This window comes from Rhipicephalus microplus, chromosome 8, assembly GCF_043290135.1.
Source record: "Rhipicephalus microplus isolate Deutch F79 chromosome 8, USDA_Rmic, whole genome shotgun sequence".
NCBI classification, from domain to species: domain Eukaryota; kingdom Metazoa; phylum Arthropoda; class Arachnida; order Ixodida; family Ixodidae; genus Rhipicephalus; species Rhipicephalus microplus.
In genome coordinates this window covers 71,750,693-71,770,175 of record NC_134707.1, presented here as the reverse complement: position 1 = coordinate 71,770,175, position 19,483 = coordinate 71,750,693, and the positions used below count along the sequence as shown (strand labels likewise).

The 19,483-nt window shown below is 44.6% G+C and overlaps 1 protein-coding gene across 3 annotated transcripts in view; it reads left to right on the top strand.

The window, feature by feature from the left end:
* The window catches only part of LOC142769150 (uncharacterized), a 57,921-nt gene that overhangs the window by 7,059 nt on the left and 31,379 nt on the right, over positions 1 to 19,483 (top strand). For all 3 annotated transcript variants that reach the window (XM_075872101.1, XM_075872102.1, XM_075872100.1), the window contains exons 4-5: positions 5,089 to 5,109; positions 7,873 to 7,893. In XM_075872101.1, coding sequence (XP_075728216.1) covers positions 5,089 to 5,109; positions 7,873 to 7,893 — 42 coding nt within the window. The remainder of the gene's footprint in view (positions 1 to 5,088; positions 5,110 to 7,872; positions 7,894 to 19,483) is intronic.

The following is a 19,483-nucleotide window of genomic DNA, read 5'->3' as shown; positions in this document are numbered from 1 at the left end:
ACAAAGTAAGAGCTTGAACTTAGCGGGCGAGCACTGCAGGTCGGTATGATTGGGATTGTGTTCACTCACATCGTTGACCTCTTGGAAAGCGCTCTCAATCTGACCCTCAAAGACGCTGTAACAGCTGACAGTAATGTCGGCATAGATTATGTGGTTATTGTTCGGTACCTTGTTGATTACGCGCGACATGTTGATCATGCAAATATTTAAAAGCGTCGAGCAGATCGCCACCTCCTGAGTTGTCCCTTTTGACCTAAAGATAACTTCGTGGGTGAATACCTGTCAATCTTGAGTCTTGTGGAAATCGAGGAAAGAAACGATTGCACGAAATGGTACGCCCGTTTCTCAACGTGAAGCTCAGCTAAGCTCTTCAGGATAAAGGAATAAAAGGCGTCAAAAGCTTTTTCATGTCCAAGCTGTGAATTGCCTTAGTGTCGGTGGAGCTGGAGTCAATGATCTGATGCTTTATCAGCTTGACGGTACGCCGAGTCAAGAGCCCCGACCGGAAGTACGCGTAGCATTCGTTAGAGTCGAGGTGTTATCGACGCGGTTGAGCATGATGTGCTCAGTCACCATCCCGTCACACGGTGTCAGTGAGATTGGCCTAAGGTTCTCGGTTCTTGGAACCTTACCCTGCTCGGGTAAAGTTCCCAACCCTACCAGTACAGCGCTGGCCGCTTTCCAGCTATCAGTAACGGCACCGCTGCGCCACATTTGATTGGTTTTTTTTCTGTAAGACTTTCGATGGACTCGTCGTCGAGGTGCTTGGTTATCCCGTCAGGTCCAGTGGTAGATCACCCGTTGAGGAATGCGAAAACCTGTTTCACCTCAGCCACAGTGAAGTCCTCGTCCTACAATAGCACGTTGCTCCCCTCCTAGTCTCGAAACTGAGGAGAAACCAGATCTTTCACGATGGTCCGGCACTTGTTTATGAGCTGTTCTGTTATCTCCCTACTGGTTTCACGTCGATGGCTAAATTAACAGTTTTCACAAACGCTCTATAGTAATTAGCTTTAGTGTACCCAACCTGTAGTAGGTTTTTAAGGATTGTCCACTTTTACCGGTTTTGAGCTGACCCTCCATAGAGCTACAGTGATCATTTCATTGCTGCTTGCATTGAACTTCGCAATGAGCCTCTACTATTTTATTGATTTCGGCTATTTCCTTTCGTAGTTTTCGTTAGGGCGCTGAATTTTTCATATTGAAGATAGCGCCTGTTTGGCTTCGAAAAGATGCGCAGTCCTACTTTCCGTTCTGTCCACCTTCAGATTAGTTGCGACCTCTTTGGTGACGCTACTCACATCTTCTATTAACACGTCACATCAAGAGTGTAGGCCCACGTCCAAGCTGAGGGCGCGGTCGGAGTGGTTTGCTTGGAGGAAGTTTCAGTCGACAACCTTAAAAATTTTCGTCTTCATACGGGCTACCTCAATAGACACTTACATGATGCAATAATTGCTAACGAGGTTCAAAGCTGTGTTTGTTCATTTCACAAATTCCAGAATTTTGACAATTGGGATACCTCGGCATACCAAGTTTTCACTCCTGCTTGAGAACTACTTATTGGTTATCAAAGCACGATACCATTGCCGTAGGCGAAATGTCCCTACCCTTCGTGTTGATGAAGTAGCCACACGGCTGAGGCTAGACATTGAATTCCTTCATGACAACGAGAGGTTGATAATCAGCACAATGCACGAACTTTTTCGAGAATGCCACCATTTCTGGCTATGTATATGCTGGGTCTGCATTAAGCACATAATATGAAGATACCTTTGCTTCGTAAGCACCGTTTAGGAGGATCAGCAGGCCATTACATCATGACGTACTCGACCTAATTTTGCGCGGGACCAAGGTCTCGCTTAATACACGTAATTATCTAGCGCAAATAGTCATTTACAGTTTCGATCCACCATTTTCAACTTGGAATAAATAAATATTCAGTGATTCTTGCTAGAATGCCGACGCCGCACTAATGATAAAACTGAACACACAATTAAGTCAAGCTAAGCATGGTGAATTTTATTTTTGCCCTTTCTAACCTGTGGCAAAATTTATGATAAAGATTTGAAGAAAAGAGACATAAACCACAACTTGGTGACACTTTGTATATTCGAGTGATTATTAAATTTTCTTGTAAAACTTTGAAGGTTTGTGTTTTATAACCTTTTTTCTCGAAACTTCCGTCAGTTTTAAAGCTATAGTCACTCCATCGCCAAACCCCGACAATGGTTATGAGACACAAGTCAAAGTCAATGCACAAGACACTGTTAATGCATGGCCGATACCCGACAGTGGGTATAAGACACAAGATAAGGTGATCAAGAATGAAAAAAAAACGATAGCCTTCTAATTAACCCACCTGATGTTGCATAAGTATGCTAAAAGACGGTTGTTCGCCCGACGACAAATACAATACTTCTGTGCAAACAAACCTGGCATGAACGTTTCAGCGCCCAACGCACTTTACAATGTATGCGTTATTTTTCAGGAATACAAGATACCCGATTCCATAATATGATATTGCTGACTAGCGTTAACGAAGCTTTGCCACGCCGCGTTGGTCCAGTAGCTAAGGTACTCTGCTGCTAACCCGCAGGTCGTGGGATCGAATCCCGGCTGCGGTGGCTGCATTTACGATGGAGGCGGAAATGTGGTAGGCCCGCGTGCTCAAATTTGAGTGCACGTTAAAGAATTCCAGGTGGTCTAAATTTCCGGAGCCCTCCACTGTGGTGTCTCTCATAATCATATGGTGGTTTTGGGAGGTTAAACCTCTCGTATCTATTATTAACGAAAAGAGAAGCAACGATAACGTACTACAAATCTCAGATATTCAGATGTGCCTGTTTTTGTACTGCCATACAAGCAATTGAACTTTCCAAAAACCACTGCCCGTCGAATGCAAGTTACGTGTACAACATTTTAAACAGTATATTTGATGTTCCCACTCTAAAATAATTGGGTTCAGGAGGAAGTGCACAGCGAAGTGCGAGAATCATAAAAAGAGCGTAGCTTTGGTTGAGACAGTGAATAAATCTTGCTGCACCTTCAGTAATACACTACGCTACCGAAAGTGTTTACATAGGAATCTTGTGGTAGCTTATCTCAGGTGTCAAACCAGGTACTTTATTAAAAATTCTATGGTGTAAGCATGACCTTCGTGAGGCTCCCATAGATGTTGGTGTGGATATATATGAGCCCGTTTGTTGTGTACTTGATATTCTTGACACTAACTTAAGAACTGATGAGGAGGAAGGGGATGACGACGGTATATAAATAGGCATACCAAAAAATGAACAAGAAAACTTACAGAATTCTGGTTGTCGAGAGGACAAGTATGTTTTCAATAATGTCAAAGGCAACAGCATAATTGCTATGGTAATGAACAACGGTGTGGTCGAGGTACTATGCTCAGGGAACAGAAGGTCATCTATACAACAGGAAAACATACTGCCACCGCCAAACCTTGTTAACGGCTACAATAATGGTGGAAATCGGGTTCACCTCTTCGATCAAACGGCGTGTAACTACAAAGCTTCCATTATTTGGAAAACGTGGTAGATGCCTCCATTATAGAGATGGTTAACATTATGAATCACAGGTTAGCATTGGACGTTAGCAGATCCACTATGCATTCACTCTTTCAATTCAATCGCATAATGGCAAAACACTACCTGCGTCTTGTTGAGCCCAAAAGAACTACCAAGTGGTCGCCAGCACCCATTCTTCTTGCTATTATGCTCTATTTGTATGGACATTTGCTCCAAAAACTTCCGAGTTATTTGAGGTGTACTGTCTGTCACAACTGAAAGAAATCGTGCTACGAAAACTTCGGCGTTACGCTTTGGAAGCAGTGTCAGATCTTCCACAAGTTTTTGTGTCAGGGTGATTTTAGTATCGGTGTGACAAGCGCCTGGCGTGCTTGCATTTTTCTTGCTAAGTCACCTTGCCCTTTGCTGTGGAAAGAACCCAGCATACTTTTTGAAGTACCATGCTATAACGTCCGAACAAATAAATGAACTCTAATGAACATTTTCAGCTGTTATTATCGGCAATAGTCTCATAAATATGTAAAACTCAAATAAACTCAAGAAATACTCAATTAACTTAAGCAATACGAGTATTCCCTCGCAAGATATTTCAAGGCGTCCGAACCTGGCTTGCTATGAATAAGGACAGAAAATAAAAAGGTATATGAGCCACTACTTTGCCTTCTTTTGTTGAGGACACTCTTAGACACTGCTGACTCAGGCACTAAATCTTACATAGAAATTTGCAACCGCACGAACATGACATTTATTATTTTTGTTATGCTAGGGCAATGAGAGTTTGCTTCAATAAGGAAGCTACTTCTTTTAAACGGGTGCCGTATCTAGGCCTTTTACAAAGATGATACATAAGCAATTTATATCATTGAGTCAACGAACCAGTCAGGAGTATGATGTTCCTAGATGATGCCAATATGACTCAATCGTTCGTTTGCAGCGCAGACGAAAAGACACTTAGTTTAGAGAGCTTCAACTACAACAGATTCCAATGTGCTTGAATGGAAATTGACACTTTTCTAAAGAGTATTTCGTCTTTGGGAGAGGTAACAAATAACCAACGAACCTAATCGACTAATCGGCTAGCTAATATTCATGTCAGACTTTTGAGCATTTCCTCGTCTATAACCATTCATCCGTTCTTTGTAATCGCTGTCTTCGCTCTTGCTACCTCCTTGTCAATGCATTTGCACTCTGCATCCAAGCGAAGCATGTGCATATGAGCAAATACTTCTTGGATGTACTGAACTCCTCGAGCAGCCTTCGAATCCTCAATTGAAAAGTTCTTCCTACCACGACGAAATTCAATGAAACAAGCAGTTGTTAGTAGAACATGCTCCTCTCTACTCACGTTTTTTTAAGCTTGCCGTTTTAAGCACACATTTGTTAAGTGTTCATGAGTAGCAAACAAGCACAAAAGTTTGTTTTAAAAAAGTTGAAATGCAAATTACCAACTTTCCAATTTTGCCCACAAGTCGACAACACGCGTAATGAACGACGTCAATGAAAACTAACGTTTTATATTTGACCCCTTACCTTACAGCAACCGGGCTAAGAGCACCAGGTAAGTACACAACTGCGTTTTCATAACCACTTGAACATGGCATCTTTCTAACAAAGAATTATTAATAAAAGGCACATATATTATCGAGTATAATTTATTTGCATGCTGTCCAAAAATCTGCAAACACTGAAGCTACATCAGGGCTTCCTCATAAGCGTAGTCTCCGGTGGCAGTAACAAGGAAAGCTGGGACATCAGTCAGCCATACACCACCTTCATATTCTGCCATCTTGACAACAGTTCAGCAACAGGACGACAAAAAACACACAACGGGGTGGGTGCTGATTCACAAGTAGACATTCATTAAAACAACACTTAATCTACACACTTGAGAAAAGGGAACTGACAACGAACATGCCGTAGAACGAACTTGCAAGGAAATTTATATAGGCTTTTAAAAAAAGCACCCCAGGCATTGAAAATGTGTCCTAGGCTGCCTCAACAAGCTACAGGTCCCATGGCCACCATTGCCGCAGTCCACTACTAATGGCCCCAGTAAAGGCGTATCTGCAAACGTCAAGACGCTTATAGACAAAGTTGATTTTCCTACTCAGGAAATGCTACTGCGAGTGGGCAGATAACTGCTTTGTCTTTCGGAAATGCACACGAGGTATTGTTATTTTGAAACGAAGCTTTGCCAGATATGCGTCGGTAAAGCGCAAATCATGCCACTTGCACGCTGCAAACTGTTGTAAAGCGTAAAGGTCGTCATTTGACTACTTCGTCCCTTCTTCACCTGTTGTATTACAAGTGATCTGACCACAATCAATCCAGCAAGCTTAATGAAGCGGCTGATCGAAGCCTCGCTGAAAGCATCAACTAAGCTGAGGCTGGTGACAACAAAATCGCCACTGACGGGGAGATTCGCAAAATAAATAGTATTTATCTGGGTGATCTTCGTATCTTCTCAGCACCTTCGTTCATGGCTGAACAATCAAAGTAGTTGGACGATTGACGAAACAAGTGCTCACCGTGCTCAGCGCAGTAGACGAAAAAAAAACTTACCGTACCAGCAACTTTCCAGTGGTCTCACTGGCTCTCACAGTGGCTTCATCGTATTTGAAGTGTGAGTGTGCGAATGTATGAGTTTTATAATCGAATCGAGTAATGCTTGATAGGATAAGTTGACTCCACGTTCAAATTCATAGTACTCGAGGTTTCTAATAATTCGACCGAACGAATAACTAAAGGCTGACGAAAATCAAGGGTGCATCTTTGTTAGGAAACTAACTTCAAACAAAGATACAGAGGTGTTTTGTTCAAATTTTCACCAATAGACTGCTTAGAAAACAAGTGTATAACTATTTGAAACGTATGCACGATTGTTCTGCATGTGAAACAAAAACAAAACACAAAAGAAAATTGTCAAGGCCTTCACGACATCGCTTAAGAAACCAAGGCACGGACGTCCATCGTTGATTGACCTCACATCTGAAAATTTGTTGCATTTCTGCAGTCGAGACTGTTACTCCCAATTACCCTTTCTCAATGTTCTACTTTTCTGGCACGTACTAAATATAACGATATGAACCGACGCCCAAACAGTGTTGTGACGGTGGACTCGTCAAGATGACACTCATCATTATCATTGTTTTTTTGTTTATTTCTAATTAAATCCTGCATATTCAATACTCAATATGAATATCAAATTTCCGGCCTCTATTTGATACGAACAACTGTCTGGCATCAATGTCATAAGCAGTCTCCATTGGCTGTCTTCTCGGTTGCTTCGTTCGCGGCGTCACACCCAAGAACACACTACATTTGCTGCGTTGTGGGTGACATCGTTCATCCCATTGCAGCCGTGGTACCGAGCACGCGCGCATCAGTTTCGTCCGAAACCTACAACGCGGTCAGGCCACGCACAACTTAATTAAGAAGAGCGCCGAAGCAAGCAACGTAAGACAGATCACATTAGCCGGGCTGATGGTGCAGTCCGGGTACGAAAATGGGCCCGCGAGGCCGAGTGGCGGCAGCGATGGCGTACCAATAATTCATCAGCGTTTCAAGCCGTGCTAAATTGCAGGAAGAAAATGCAAGCGCCTGTGGCGACTGGTGCCCTAATAGCACGTCGCCAAGTCAGCTCGCGATGTCAAACGCTTTCAAAAACGCGGCGTCACGGCGTCGATGAGATGAGTGCGCGAGCACGTTCGCAGGGGCGAAAGCCCGCTTTCGACGGGGGTTTCTCCAGCAGCCCGTTGGATTCGGTTGCTACATCTGTAACCACTAGTGGTTAAAGAATAACCACCGTGATAAACACATTGCTAACTGCATTTAAGCACCAATGACACTCCTCTGTGACCGTGATCATACGAAGCACAGTGTGCGGTATGTTAAATAAACACAGAGCTAAACCCAAGTCAAACGTGTGTTTAACCTCATTAAGAATCAGTGACTGTGAGAAGCTTCAATGCCACTTTAGATTGAACCCACTACTAAGCACCGAGGCCTCAGGTTTCAGCTGTCACTTGTTAACCATTTGTAAGGAGCGATCAGGCTGTACTTTTTTACGAGTAGGCTCACTTCACCACTGGACCTCCGAGTGCCTTTTGAAATCGGAGCTGTGACCAGTCGTAACTTACAAAGATATAATTAAACATCCCTATCGTGCTAGGGCAAATTATTCCTTGCGTCTTCGGTTTCCACACACAGGTGAATACATGCATATTTTGCAACCTTCTGTGGTAGCACTAAGTGGTGCAACATAGAAGGATTGAGTCAAAAATAAATGCTTATATTTTATGCTTAACTCGTTACCTTACAGTTGGAAGACCTCAGCGTTCAGGTAAGCATTCAACGCTCTCATCTACGTAACTAGGAAGCAATGAATCACTTACTTGTATATCAGCAAATTATATCCCCGTTTTTATAAGTTAAATTCATATACGAGATGATGTGTGAATAGTATGAAGCATCCAACTTCAATTCGCAAGTGGCGTGGTAAGGCGTAGGTCAACTCAGGAGGTGCGCACCTGTGTCTTTGTTATTTATAAGACATGGCGCCGAAAGTTCCTTTATTTGACACTTATTTGTTTCACTGCTCCATGCAGCCAGGGCGTTGCATGGCTGCTGACTACTCGCCGTGGGGAGAAGCATCTTGAGCAGGATCCAGGGGTAGTGGGAAAACTGGGATCTCAAAAAAAGCTTGGCTGAGACAACTACAGAGTTACAGGCTTTTTTTTCGTCTCTTGCATATTGGGCTTTCGTTGCGCTAAGGGCTAATGATATCATGGGGTCTCATAAATTGTGCACAGATCACCGCTTAAAAAGTAGCGTCGTGTGGCTTCGCTAGGTTCAAATATTATCGCCGCTATGTAGCCAGCGTCATCGTTCCTCCAATGGTATCGACCTTCAGCATAGTCACAACATATTTTGCGAGCATCTTAACATTCACTTCTCTATTAAAATTCTGGCTAGACTATTTTTGGTTATGTTATTTTTAGTAATGTCAATGGTTCATTTTCGGTAATTTTATTCAATCAGTAAAAAGATACTGTTCTTAGGTTTTCTTGTACTGGAGATTTTTAGGTGTTGTTGTACTAGACACCTTCTTAGGTTTTGTCGTGCTAGAAAGAGAAGAATGAAATGGGAGCGTGTCATTTGTCAAGCTGACGTCGACGTTTGCTTCCTTCGTGACTCGTAAATAGGTGTGTCCGTGCTACCTTTTTCTAAATCATTCCAATGGCATCATCTCTGCCATGTTTCGCTGTTTCTCTAAAGTAAAGGTGTCATGTGTGCTTCTGACTTGTTAGTGTAAGCCCTTGCAATAAGACAATACACGCCCGTAGCAGTACGTTTTCAGAGCAGGCGTTTTTGCTCCCGGGTCGGTAAACCTTGTGCTATCGGTGATCAGCGCCACGGACTTCTCGTATTACGATAGTTATAGCGCTAGAACCGAATGACGACAAAGACACAAACAGGAGACGAGGTAAGTCTTGTCTCTTTGTCGACGTTTTGTTCTCGCGCTATAACTATCGTCGTATCGTACCAACTAGACCAAACTGCCACACTTGTTGTATTACACCTGGTTCGTTGGTTCAGGAAAATAAAAGAAATGCTGTTCCGTTACTTGGTGCACCCGTTTTGGGCATAGTATTTTCTTGCCGATGTTCTTACCACTGTATCGTAGTACTATTATTTTGCGCCAATTTCGTAAGCACTTTAGTGTAATATGTTTCTTTGAAGTTTAAATGTGTACAGGCATTTACGGTAAAGTGCTTTCTTAAATGGTTTTCAAGTGTGTGAGCTCTGATTCAAGCCAGAATATTTAGAAACCACTACCAAGGAATTGGGAGTTTCCACGTTCAGCGGATATTGATGATATGCGAAGCGCGAATAATAAAGGCAATTGATATGTCACTTCAAAATCAGCACAACCATACGAGACGCACTATAATTACTCAGTATATGACTTTCAGCCGTGAATTTTTTGTTTAGACGTGTAATTTACCTTCGTCGTCTATTCGTGTCAAGTGATAGCGAATTCGGTATATGTGGAGCTAGTGAAATGGCCACTATCGTGATATGAACGTAGCATTTAGTCATTTTTTACATGACACGTATGACATGATTATCATGTTTGGACGTGCCATTTATATTTGTCATTTCTTCGCGCCAAGTAATACCAAATTTAGGATATGTGAAGATAGTGAAACGGCTGCGAGTGCATCACGAGTGTGACATGTGTTCATGTTTTTACATGTCAAGCATCTCATGATTATGGTGTTGGCACCGCTCACATGCCTACGTCATCCATTCGCGTGACGTAACTCCCAATTCGATATATGTAAAGCTAGTTCAGTAGGGTTGAGAGCTGGGCTAGTTGGTGAGATATCATTCTAACGTATGGTGTATTAGCGCAACTTCGACGAGGACACAGAGGAGAAGAAAACGCGACACTGTGTCCACGTCAAAATAGCGCTGCTACATTATATGTTAGAATAAGCTAGCGAAACAGCCGTGAGCGCATCATGACTGTAGCATGTAGTTATGTTCTTACATGACACGCATGGCATGATTATTATGTTTGGACGTGTCATTTACCTTCGTCGTTCGTTCGTGTCCTGTAATACTAAATTTTATAAATTTTGAAGTGGCTGCGAGCGCACCATGTGCGGGCACTAGTCACAATGGCAATGGCGTACCAACTCTTTCGCGAGTGGGGGCGCACACCTACCTCACTGGTGAGCTGGGATATATATATATATATATATATATATATATATATATATATATATATATATATATATTGTTGCGCAAGTAATTGATGGGTTTATTTACACTGAGAAGCCAGCGCTCAACAGACATTGCTGAATAGTCACCACTCGAGCACGTCCTTCTTCTTTTTCGCTCTTTCAGCCCGCGTTACCTTTTACTTCGGGCAAGACGAAGCTCACCGAGCGAATAGAAGTGATCGGTTGTTTTAGCTCTTCAAACGGACAATACGCAAAGTTTGCGTCTTACGCGAACGCTGGTTCTGAGCTGTCACGCGCAACGGCGTAAGTGACGTCACTCAAGTACTGAGTAATGATGAATGATTCTGAGTACTTAGGAAGAAGCTTCTGGCAATGTCCCTTCTTTCGAACAGGCGTCCATAGCCACACAAAATCACCCGTAGCGAAAGTAACGGGTGGGTTTTTAGCGTCGTAAAGATTTTTTGCGCGTACGTGGGAGGAGCGAGTTCGGAGCCGAGCAAGTAGACGATCGAGCTTCTTCGATACGACACAAAGTCTGCGTGACACTGGCGTTTTCATTCGTCGAGAAAGGAAGTATGGTATCGAGGAAACTTTGGAAATGACGAGCGCAGACAAGAAAGAAAGGCGTATAACCCGTGACCTATTGTTGTGCGGTATTGAAAGCGTGCGTAACAAACAGTATTACGGCATTCCAGCTCTTGTGATCCGCTGCGACGTACTTCGAAAGCACGTCGATAATGGTACGATTGGTGCGCTCAATGAGGCCGTTGGTCTAAGTTTAATACGGCGTAGAATGCCGGTACTGGCACCGACAAAGCCGTAGCAACTCTTCGACAATGTCAGCAGTAAACTGCCGGATGCGATCATTTATCACAACACGAGGTCCCCCATGATGAAGTATAATCGAATACAGAAGAAACCAAGGCGCATCAGATGATGTGGCTAAAGCAGCCGCCATCGTTTCAGTATACCGCGTCAGATAGTCTACGCACACAATAATCCAGCGGCGGCTGGTGGTAGGCTTGAGGAAGGGGCCCAGTAAATCTATGGCGATTTTTCGAATGGTGATGTCGGTGGCTTAACCGGTTGCAGTGGGCCCGCCAATAGAATAGTAGGCTGTTTGTGGCGTTGGCAGACATCACAACTCGTGACGTAGTGCTAGGTGGACTTCCAGAGTCGAGGCCAGTAGGAACATTGTCGGATACGGTGAAGAGTCCGGGCAAATCCAAGGTGCCCAGACATGATTTCAACAAGCATGGCTTGAAATACCGCAAGACGCAGGCATTCTGGCACGACGAGGCCCCATAGCTCGAGTAATTTTTTCGATATATTAGGGCGTCATGAATCACGAATGGCGTGGCGCGTTTAGAGATACGAGCCACATCAATCATTGGTTCTAGTGGAGGGTCGCGCTGTTGATCAGCACGAAAGTCTTCCAAATTTAGCAACTTCGAGGAGGTTTCAGCCTGGTAGCTATCGAAATAGTCGCATTTAGTATCCACAGTCGGTGATGGAAGACTGGATAAGCAGTCGGTGTCTGTGTAGCATCGAGTGCTCTTGGAGGTAACTGAAAAGTTATAGTCTGGAAGCCACAATGCCCGACGAGCCAACCAGCCAGCCGGGTCGCGTAGTTCGACGAGCCAACAAAGAGAGTGATGATCTGTGACGATCTTGAATTGCCGGCTGTACAAATAAGGTCTGAACTTTTGGGTGGCGAAAACAACCCCAAGACATTCCAGTTCTGTATAATTCCTCTCAGTCTTAGTTAAAGTACGACTTGCATACGGCACGATGTGCTGGCGGCCGTCATGATACTGAACTAGCACAGCACCAACACCAATACCACTAGCATCTTATGAAGTTCCGTGAGTGCCTCTGGGTTGAAATGGCACAAGAGGGGTCCGAAATTAAGCGAAAACTTCAGCTGCTCAAAAGCTGCCTCACACTTAAGGGTCCATCGGAATGGGTTGTTTTTGCGGAGCAACTCTGTCAGTGGTAGAGCAAGCTGGGCGAAGTGTTTGATGAACCGGTGAAATTAAGAACAGAGGCCCAAGAAGCTATGATGATCTTTCACAGTCGCTGGTTGCTTGAAGTTGCGGACAGCATTGATATTTTGCGGGCCTGGTCGTATACCGTCTCTGTCAACTAGATATCCGAGCACAAGCTCTTGCCGCTCACCAAACTGACACTTCTTTGCGTTTAAAATGAGACCAGCATGTTTGATGCAGTCTAGAACAACGCTCAGCTAGTGGTTGTGCTCGTGGAATGTCCTGCGAAAGTTTATACGTCGTCGAGGTGACAAATACATATCTCTCATTTGAGACCACGCAAGATGGAGTCCATGAATCGCTCGAAGTTAGTTGGCGCATTACACAAGCCAAACGGCATAACGTTAAATTCAATGACCCATCACGCATGACAAAAGAAGTCTTCTCTCTGTCAGATGGATGCATTGGTATCTGCCAGTATCCAGACCTTAAGGTCAAAAAATGAAAAGTATGCGGCCGAGTATATACAATCAACGGCATCATCGTTGCGTGGTAGTGGATACACGTCGTTCTTTGTGACAGCATTGAGACAGTGGTAGTCGACACAAAATCGCCAAGAATTGTCTTTTTTTTTACCAATATGACAGGAGCTGCCCAGGGACTGCTTGACTCCTGAATAACGCCGTTCTGCAGCATGTCGTTGACCTGGTCGGCAATCATTTTCCTTTCTGACGCAGATGCAAAATAGGGTTTTCGGCATATCGGTGTTGAGCATCACCCGTGTTGAGGCTGTGGTTCATGCGGAATTCGGGCAACCTAGAACAATGTTTTTTTTTTCCTGAGCGAAATAAAAGACTACCGCGTAGCGTGTAAGCACCTCCTCGAGAACAGCCTGCTCAGAAAAAGACAAGGACTTGATGATCATGCGTTTCAACTCGGCTGAGTAGTTGGGCGCAGTCTGACTGATGGCTGGAGTCTTTGAGACTATTCTGACGACAACTGTGGCCTGCTCTTCAAACATTCCTAGTTTAAATCCGGCTCGTAGAACAGGCTCTGAGGCTGCGTTAAGCGCCCACAAATAAGCATGTTTGTCTAAGGCTGTTAAGACAGACCGTGGGACCAGCACATTCTTTTTGATGGCGTCTGTGTGATCGGGCTCGACAAGTCCAGTTCAGGGTGCTGGGCGGACATGAGAAGAGCATACGGAAACAAACACTGCTGTCCGACCAGGGATCATCAGATCTTCAGAAAACAAAAGCGCGTCGATGGGGAAATTCATAAAATTGTCAACTGTGGCAGTGGGAAACGTATTTTGTAGAAGAATTTCTCCAGTTTCACAGTCAAGCGTAGCGCCTCGTTCACTAAGGAGGTCTATTTCTAAATTGACGTCATGAGTTGCGCGAACCAGTACAGTGAATTCAACAAGAAAATTTTGTCCATCAGTTGTGAGTACAACTGAGCAAATACCTACAGGGCCTAACGCTTCACTTCAAACTTCACAAAAAGTTTCTTTACGATCCCACGCAGACATAACTTTATGACCCAAGAAACAATGCTTGAAATGAAGCCTCATAACTGAAGTAGCAGCACCAGTGTCTACAAGAGGAATAGTATCAAAACCGTCTGTACTCATTGTTCATCAACACAGCAGAAGGAGGAATTGGCAAAACTGACTGTCCAGCGACCTCACCGCCATCGGTAGCACCAGGTAGTTTCCTAGCTGATCGGGGAAGATGACCGACGACGCATAGACGGTGACTGGCGGGAACGTGTCGGAGGCGGTGTCAGGATTCACTGGGGTGCGGGGGACTCGCAGCACGATTCGTTAGGCCATTGCTGAGGGGGACGGTGGTAGGCCTGGTAAGACGTCCAGGTTTCGTGGATAGGAGCCGAGTACGTCAAAAAACTTGGTGGCGCAGGTGAACACAAGCCGTGTATGTCGAAAAACATGGCGGCGCTGGTGGCCGGCTAAGACAGAGGTGCGAAATTCACCCTGGGAAACTGCATGTGTAGAAAACGGGCACTTATCAGCTTACATTAGCAGGAACAGAAGTGGTAGAAGTACGCGGAGACATGCCGTGCTCTGCAGAAACATTTCGTGATGGCGGATAGTACTATTCTGGCATAGGCCTGGTTGAATATGGCTGGAGGTCCGCAACGGTACGGCGAGATGATGACATCCGTTGGTGTCCATGACTTGTTGGTGAAGACGGAAGCCGTGGGATAAAATCTGCACTCTCTATGCGCGGTCGGTTTTCGACGTGGCGCTCTCGCATCCAGTGGCGACATTGTTGTGACTTCCTTTATTCTTCCCTCACGGCAGAATAGCTGTCATCATCATTATTGAGCCTCCTCATGAGCGGACGCTTGGCCTCGTGGCAGCGCTGGATCACCCTTGTCTTTTTCTTTCTTTAGTTCTAATAAAGCCTTTCATCTGGCAAGACGTGTTTTTGGCTGATGTGAGCCGCGCTGCAGCAGAAAGGCTTAGAGGTCCAACACATGGTGCCGAAACCCGGGAACGAACCAGAGGCCTTTAGATGCGTCGATCACGATGCGTACCTTCGTAGTAGATCAGTCCTCTCGTATGACGGCTCGGTGTGGCATATAATACCGGGGTCCAATTGGCTGGTCTTCTTTTGAAGGTACTTTTTCAGCATATCCCTCTTCGAGGTACATTCGAATAGTTGCTTCGTATTGTTTTAAGAGCTCACTGTGTTTGTTAAGCTTCTTCACCAAACTGTGCAGACGTTTGAGTGCGACTGCGTAGTTTTCACCCAGATCAATCCTTTCCTTCCATGGTGGCGCCACTTCATATCAATTGTTTTTCTTATTGATGTTGTTCTCAAATTATGCCAGCACCGATTCAGCGACCGTTGTTTCTTCATTTCGGCCTTGATACCGGTGCTTTCTATATCCCAGAAACGAGTCAAAAGTTTCGAGGTATCTTGCTCGGTCACTGTGGATCGTAGGACTGCAATACTGGCACACTGTGTAACATCGGCTGCAGTACACAATGGTCCTTGCACAGTCCATCCCAGTTTAGTCTTCACAGCTTTCAGCTTTTCGAACACAGGCTTCACAGTACCCGTTACTATATCCGTTACTGATCCAATAGGGACCACAATCTGTTTGTCGTCTGCTCCTTGTAAAGAGAGAGCTCGCGTATCCAAGTGCATCTTGTTCATTTCTCTTATAACGTTTTCTTCTGGTACCGGAATGCATTCAGTGCATATCGTGTCCACCACCAGCGCCTCTATTGAAATCGGAAGCTTCTGGTTTGCAGGGAGAATCGATACACGTACCTTCTTCATGGTTTTCCGTATGTTATCACCCCCGAACACACTGATGGCTAACGTTTCCGCTTCTATTAGTTCGCATCCAAGTCTTCCATAAACTTTGTTTGTAATGAAGCTTCGCTGACTTCGTCCCTCAAAAAGGAATCGGTAGCGACCGTATGATTTGGTGCCCAATATGGTGGCTGTCAGACTCTGGAGCATTACGACTGACCTTGACTGTTTGGACAACAGATTGACCGATGCAGATAACACCTTCTTGTCGTTTTTTATGTCGTCGGATGCGCAAGCAGATGTTGCGTGCCTTCTTGCGCACTTGCTGCATTTTAACCGGCTTCTCCAATCTTTTGCCATGTGGCCCTGCTTTAGGCAACGAAAGCATCGTCCAGCTTTGATGAGCATCTCCATTTTGTTTGAGAAGTCGATATTCATCGTATCACAGACTTCAGCAGAATGCTTTTTAGACCGGCAGAACAGGCATTGTTGTGGACTTTTTGTTGAGCTTTGTAGAGCAGCTGTCGTGGAAACTTCACGTTGATGACTGTGTTTCAGTCCTCCTTTATCTGAGGCTCGACAAGTTTTTGTTACGTCTTGTTCAGCAAAAGATTCCGACAAGTGAGCTGAAGTTCGAAGAATTCCAGAAGCATTTGAAGATCGTTATCTTCTGGAACCGTTACACGGTTTGAATTGCCTTGCGTATTCGAAAAAGATGCAGCCGACGAGGATGCTTTGTGCATCTCGTGAAAACGCAGCACCATCTCCGAAGCATGGAGCAAAAAGTTGTCGAGTTTGTACCAAGCACCTTGAGGCTTCGAATAGGAAGCTGCACCTTGTCGTAAAGTTGCCTCAGCTTACGAACGTCTGCTGACGACGACACCGGCTTTAGATTCAGCAAACCTTGCAAATGGTCGTGCACTAAGACCTGTTCATCTCCGAAACGCTTCTTTAAAATTTCAATAGCGTCTTTATAGCACTCCTCGGTCACTTGTAATCCCGATATGGCCGACGCGGCCGCTTCGGTAACCAAACTGTTCAAGTAGTTGAACTTTTCAGCTGTGCTTAACTCGCTGTTGTTGTGGACTGCTGATGTAAACTGCGTCCGAAATCTCGGCCATAGTCTACGGTTACCATCAGATTTTACGAGTTCTAGTTGGGGAAGCTTGCATTTGCCAGATCATAACGGGTAAACCTTCGTAAGTAGTGGGGCTGGAGGAGCCAGACATTCATTCAGCTTGACTCGTAGATTTGCTGTGAGAGTAACAACCTTGTCGCGGTATTCTCCAGCGTCTAACGTCTCGCTGTCCAACAAGTTGTCTGGCGTCTCCTGAAAAATTGCCTCATCCACTTTCTCTATCTAACCATAAAATGAGCTTATTCGGTCGACGAATACACTTACTGCTGCTGCCGTGACGGCTTGACTTCCTCGCAAGTGGTCTTCAGCCTCGGACAATAGGACATCCAGTTGGGACCGCAGGCTGTGGCGTCGTCTAAAATATCGTTCCATTCTGCCACCCGCAGTCGATGTATCTCACCAAGATCGCAGGCGCTGTCTTCCGGAGTGTTGCGGCACCTAACGTCGATGATGTTGGCGTCGTCAAAGGTCCCGGGTTTCGGCACCATGTGTTGGACCTCTGAGCCTTTCTGCTGCGGCGCGGATCACATCAACCAAAACACGTCTTGCCAGATGAAAGGCTTTGATGGAACTAAAGAAAAAAAAAGACAAGGGTGATCGGGCACTGCCACGGGGCCAAGCGTCAGCTCGTGAGGAAGCTCAATAATGATGATGACTGCTATTCTGCTGTGAGGGATGAATAAAGTAAGTCACAACAGACGTGGTTCGAGGCACGCGGCAAATGAGCGTTTGTGGTGAGCGTCATTTACTTGAAGCCGTGTGGGCTCTTCTCGAACTACCCGACGTACGAGGAAGGGAATGTCATCGCAGGCGGCGACGTCCATACTTGCAACAGTGGTAACAAAGTCCAAGTGGCTGAACTTGGGTAAAATTCTCCTCGTCTTCGAAGCCTGGAATGCGCGACACTGCTGCCTGAAAGCATCAGTTTTCAAGTTTCTTTTCTTTATGAGAAAATTGTACACGTACTCGGCGATGCCTTTAAACGAATGACCGACTTTATCTTCGTCAGATATATTCGCATAGACAATCCCGCAAAGCTTAAATACTTCTTCAATGTAGTTCGTGCATTCGTCAGATATATTCGCATAGACAATCCCGCAAAGCCTCAATACTTCTTCAATGTAGTTCGTGCATTCGTCAGATATATTCGCATAGACAATCCCGCAAAGCTTCAATACTTCTTCAATGTAGGTCGTGCACGTTTCACCGAGCTATTGAGTCCTACGTGAGAGCGTCTGCTCAGCTTTCTTTTTCATATAACTCTTGTCCACAAGGCAGGCCTTCAGTTACTCAACAAATATATGCCAAGTGGTGAGCACGTCTTCATGGTTTAAAGAGCAAAGCAAAGCGGTCCCGGCAAGGACGAATACGACGTTCACGAGCTTCGCTAGTGCGCCCCATTCGTAGTAGCGGCTCACTCTGTCGTAGTGCTTTAGCAAAGCATTCACGTTTTCATCAGTTTTACCTTAGAATATCCGTGCTTCCGGCATCCATTAGTTAGGTTGTCGAGGTCGACGGCTACCTTGTGCCATGTCGGCGGCACTGGTGGAGGCCGCAGCGTAGCCCGCCAACGGGCTTACTGTGTCATCAGTCATGCTGATGTTCCCGCAGGTAGCCCAGTAAATCTGATGCTTCTTCGAAGTTCTTCTGTTGCGCGGTCCAGGACAGCGAATTCCCCAGCACCTCAATTAAAGCGCTTACACATATGATGGGTTTATTTACACTGAAAAGCCAGCGCTCAACCAACCGTGCTGAATAGTCGTCACTCAAGCATGTCTTTCTTCTTCTACTTTTTCGCTTTTACAGCTCGCGTTACAATATATATATATATATATATATATATATATATATATATATATATATGACAAGGAATGTACAGGGAAAGTTATTAGAACCAATGGAATGTGAATAAAAAGAAAGAAAAAAGAATGAAAAAATAACCAGCCGTGAGCAGGAACCGAACCTACGACCTTCAAATAACGCGTTCGATGCTCCAACCACTGAGCTCAGTGGCTGGTTATTTTTTCATCCACTTTTCTTTCTTCTTATTTACATCCAATTAGTTCTAATAACTTCCCCTGTACATTCCTTGGCATTACTGTCTGTTAGATCTCATTATAGTTGTGTCAAAACACGGAAAAACGAGCCCTTAGGTATACACTTCTTTCCCTTATTTTATATATATATATAAATATATATATATATATATATATATATATATATATATATATATATATATATATATATATATATATATATATATATGAGCCTTAAAAGAAAATCATTACCGTGGAATTGAATTGTTGGCCAAAATTTCCTATGTTGCAACATAGCCTCGTTGCAATTTCACTCTCCCTTAAGCACATAATTGAGTGATTACTCTTGTCCCCTTTATACCTTCCCCAGTGCAGGGTAGCAAACTGGATGTGCATCTGGTTAACCTCCCTGCCTTTCCTTGTATCTTTATCTCTCTCTTTTTCTTCTAATGGAAAACTACGCCTTTCTTGTTGGTTTACCCAGCGTGCAGCCAAGAGTGACTACAGTCAGAAGAGGGGGGGGGGGGGCTCACACCCTTTTTTTTCCGGCTGACACGCCAATGCGTACTCATGTTGTTAAATGACACGCATCTCATGATTATCACGTTTTGACCAGTCACATACCTTTGTACTTCATTCATGTACCGTAATACCAAATTCGGTATATGAGACGCTAGCGAAACCGCCGCGAGCGCATCATGAGCGTGGCATGTAGTCATGTTGTTACATGA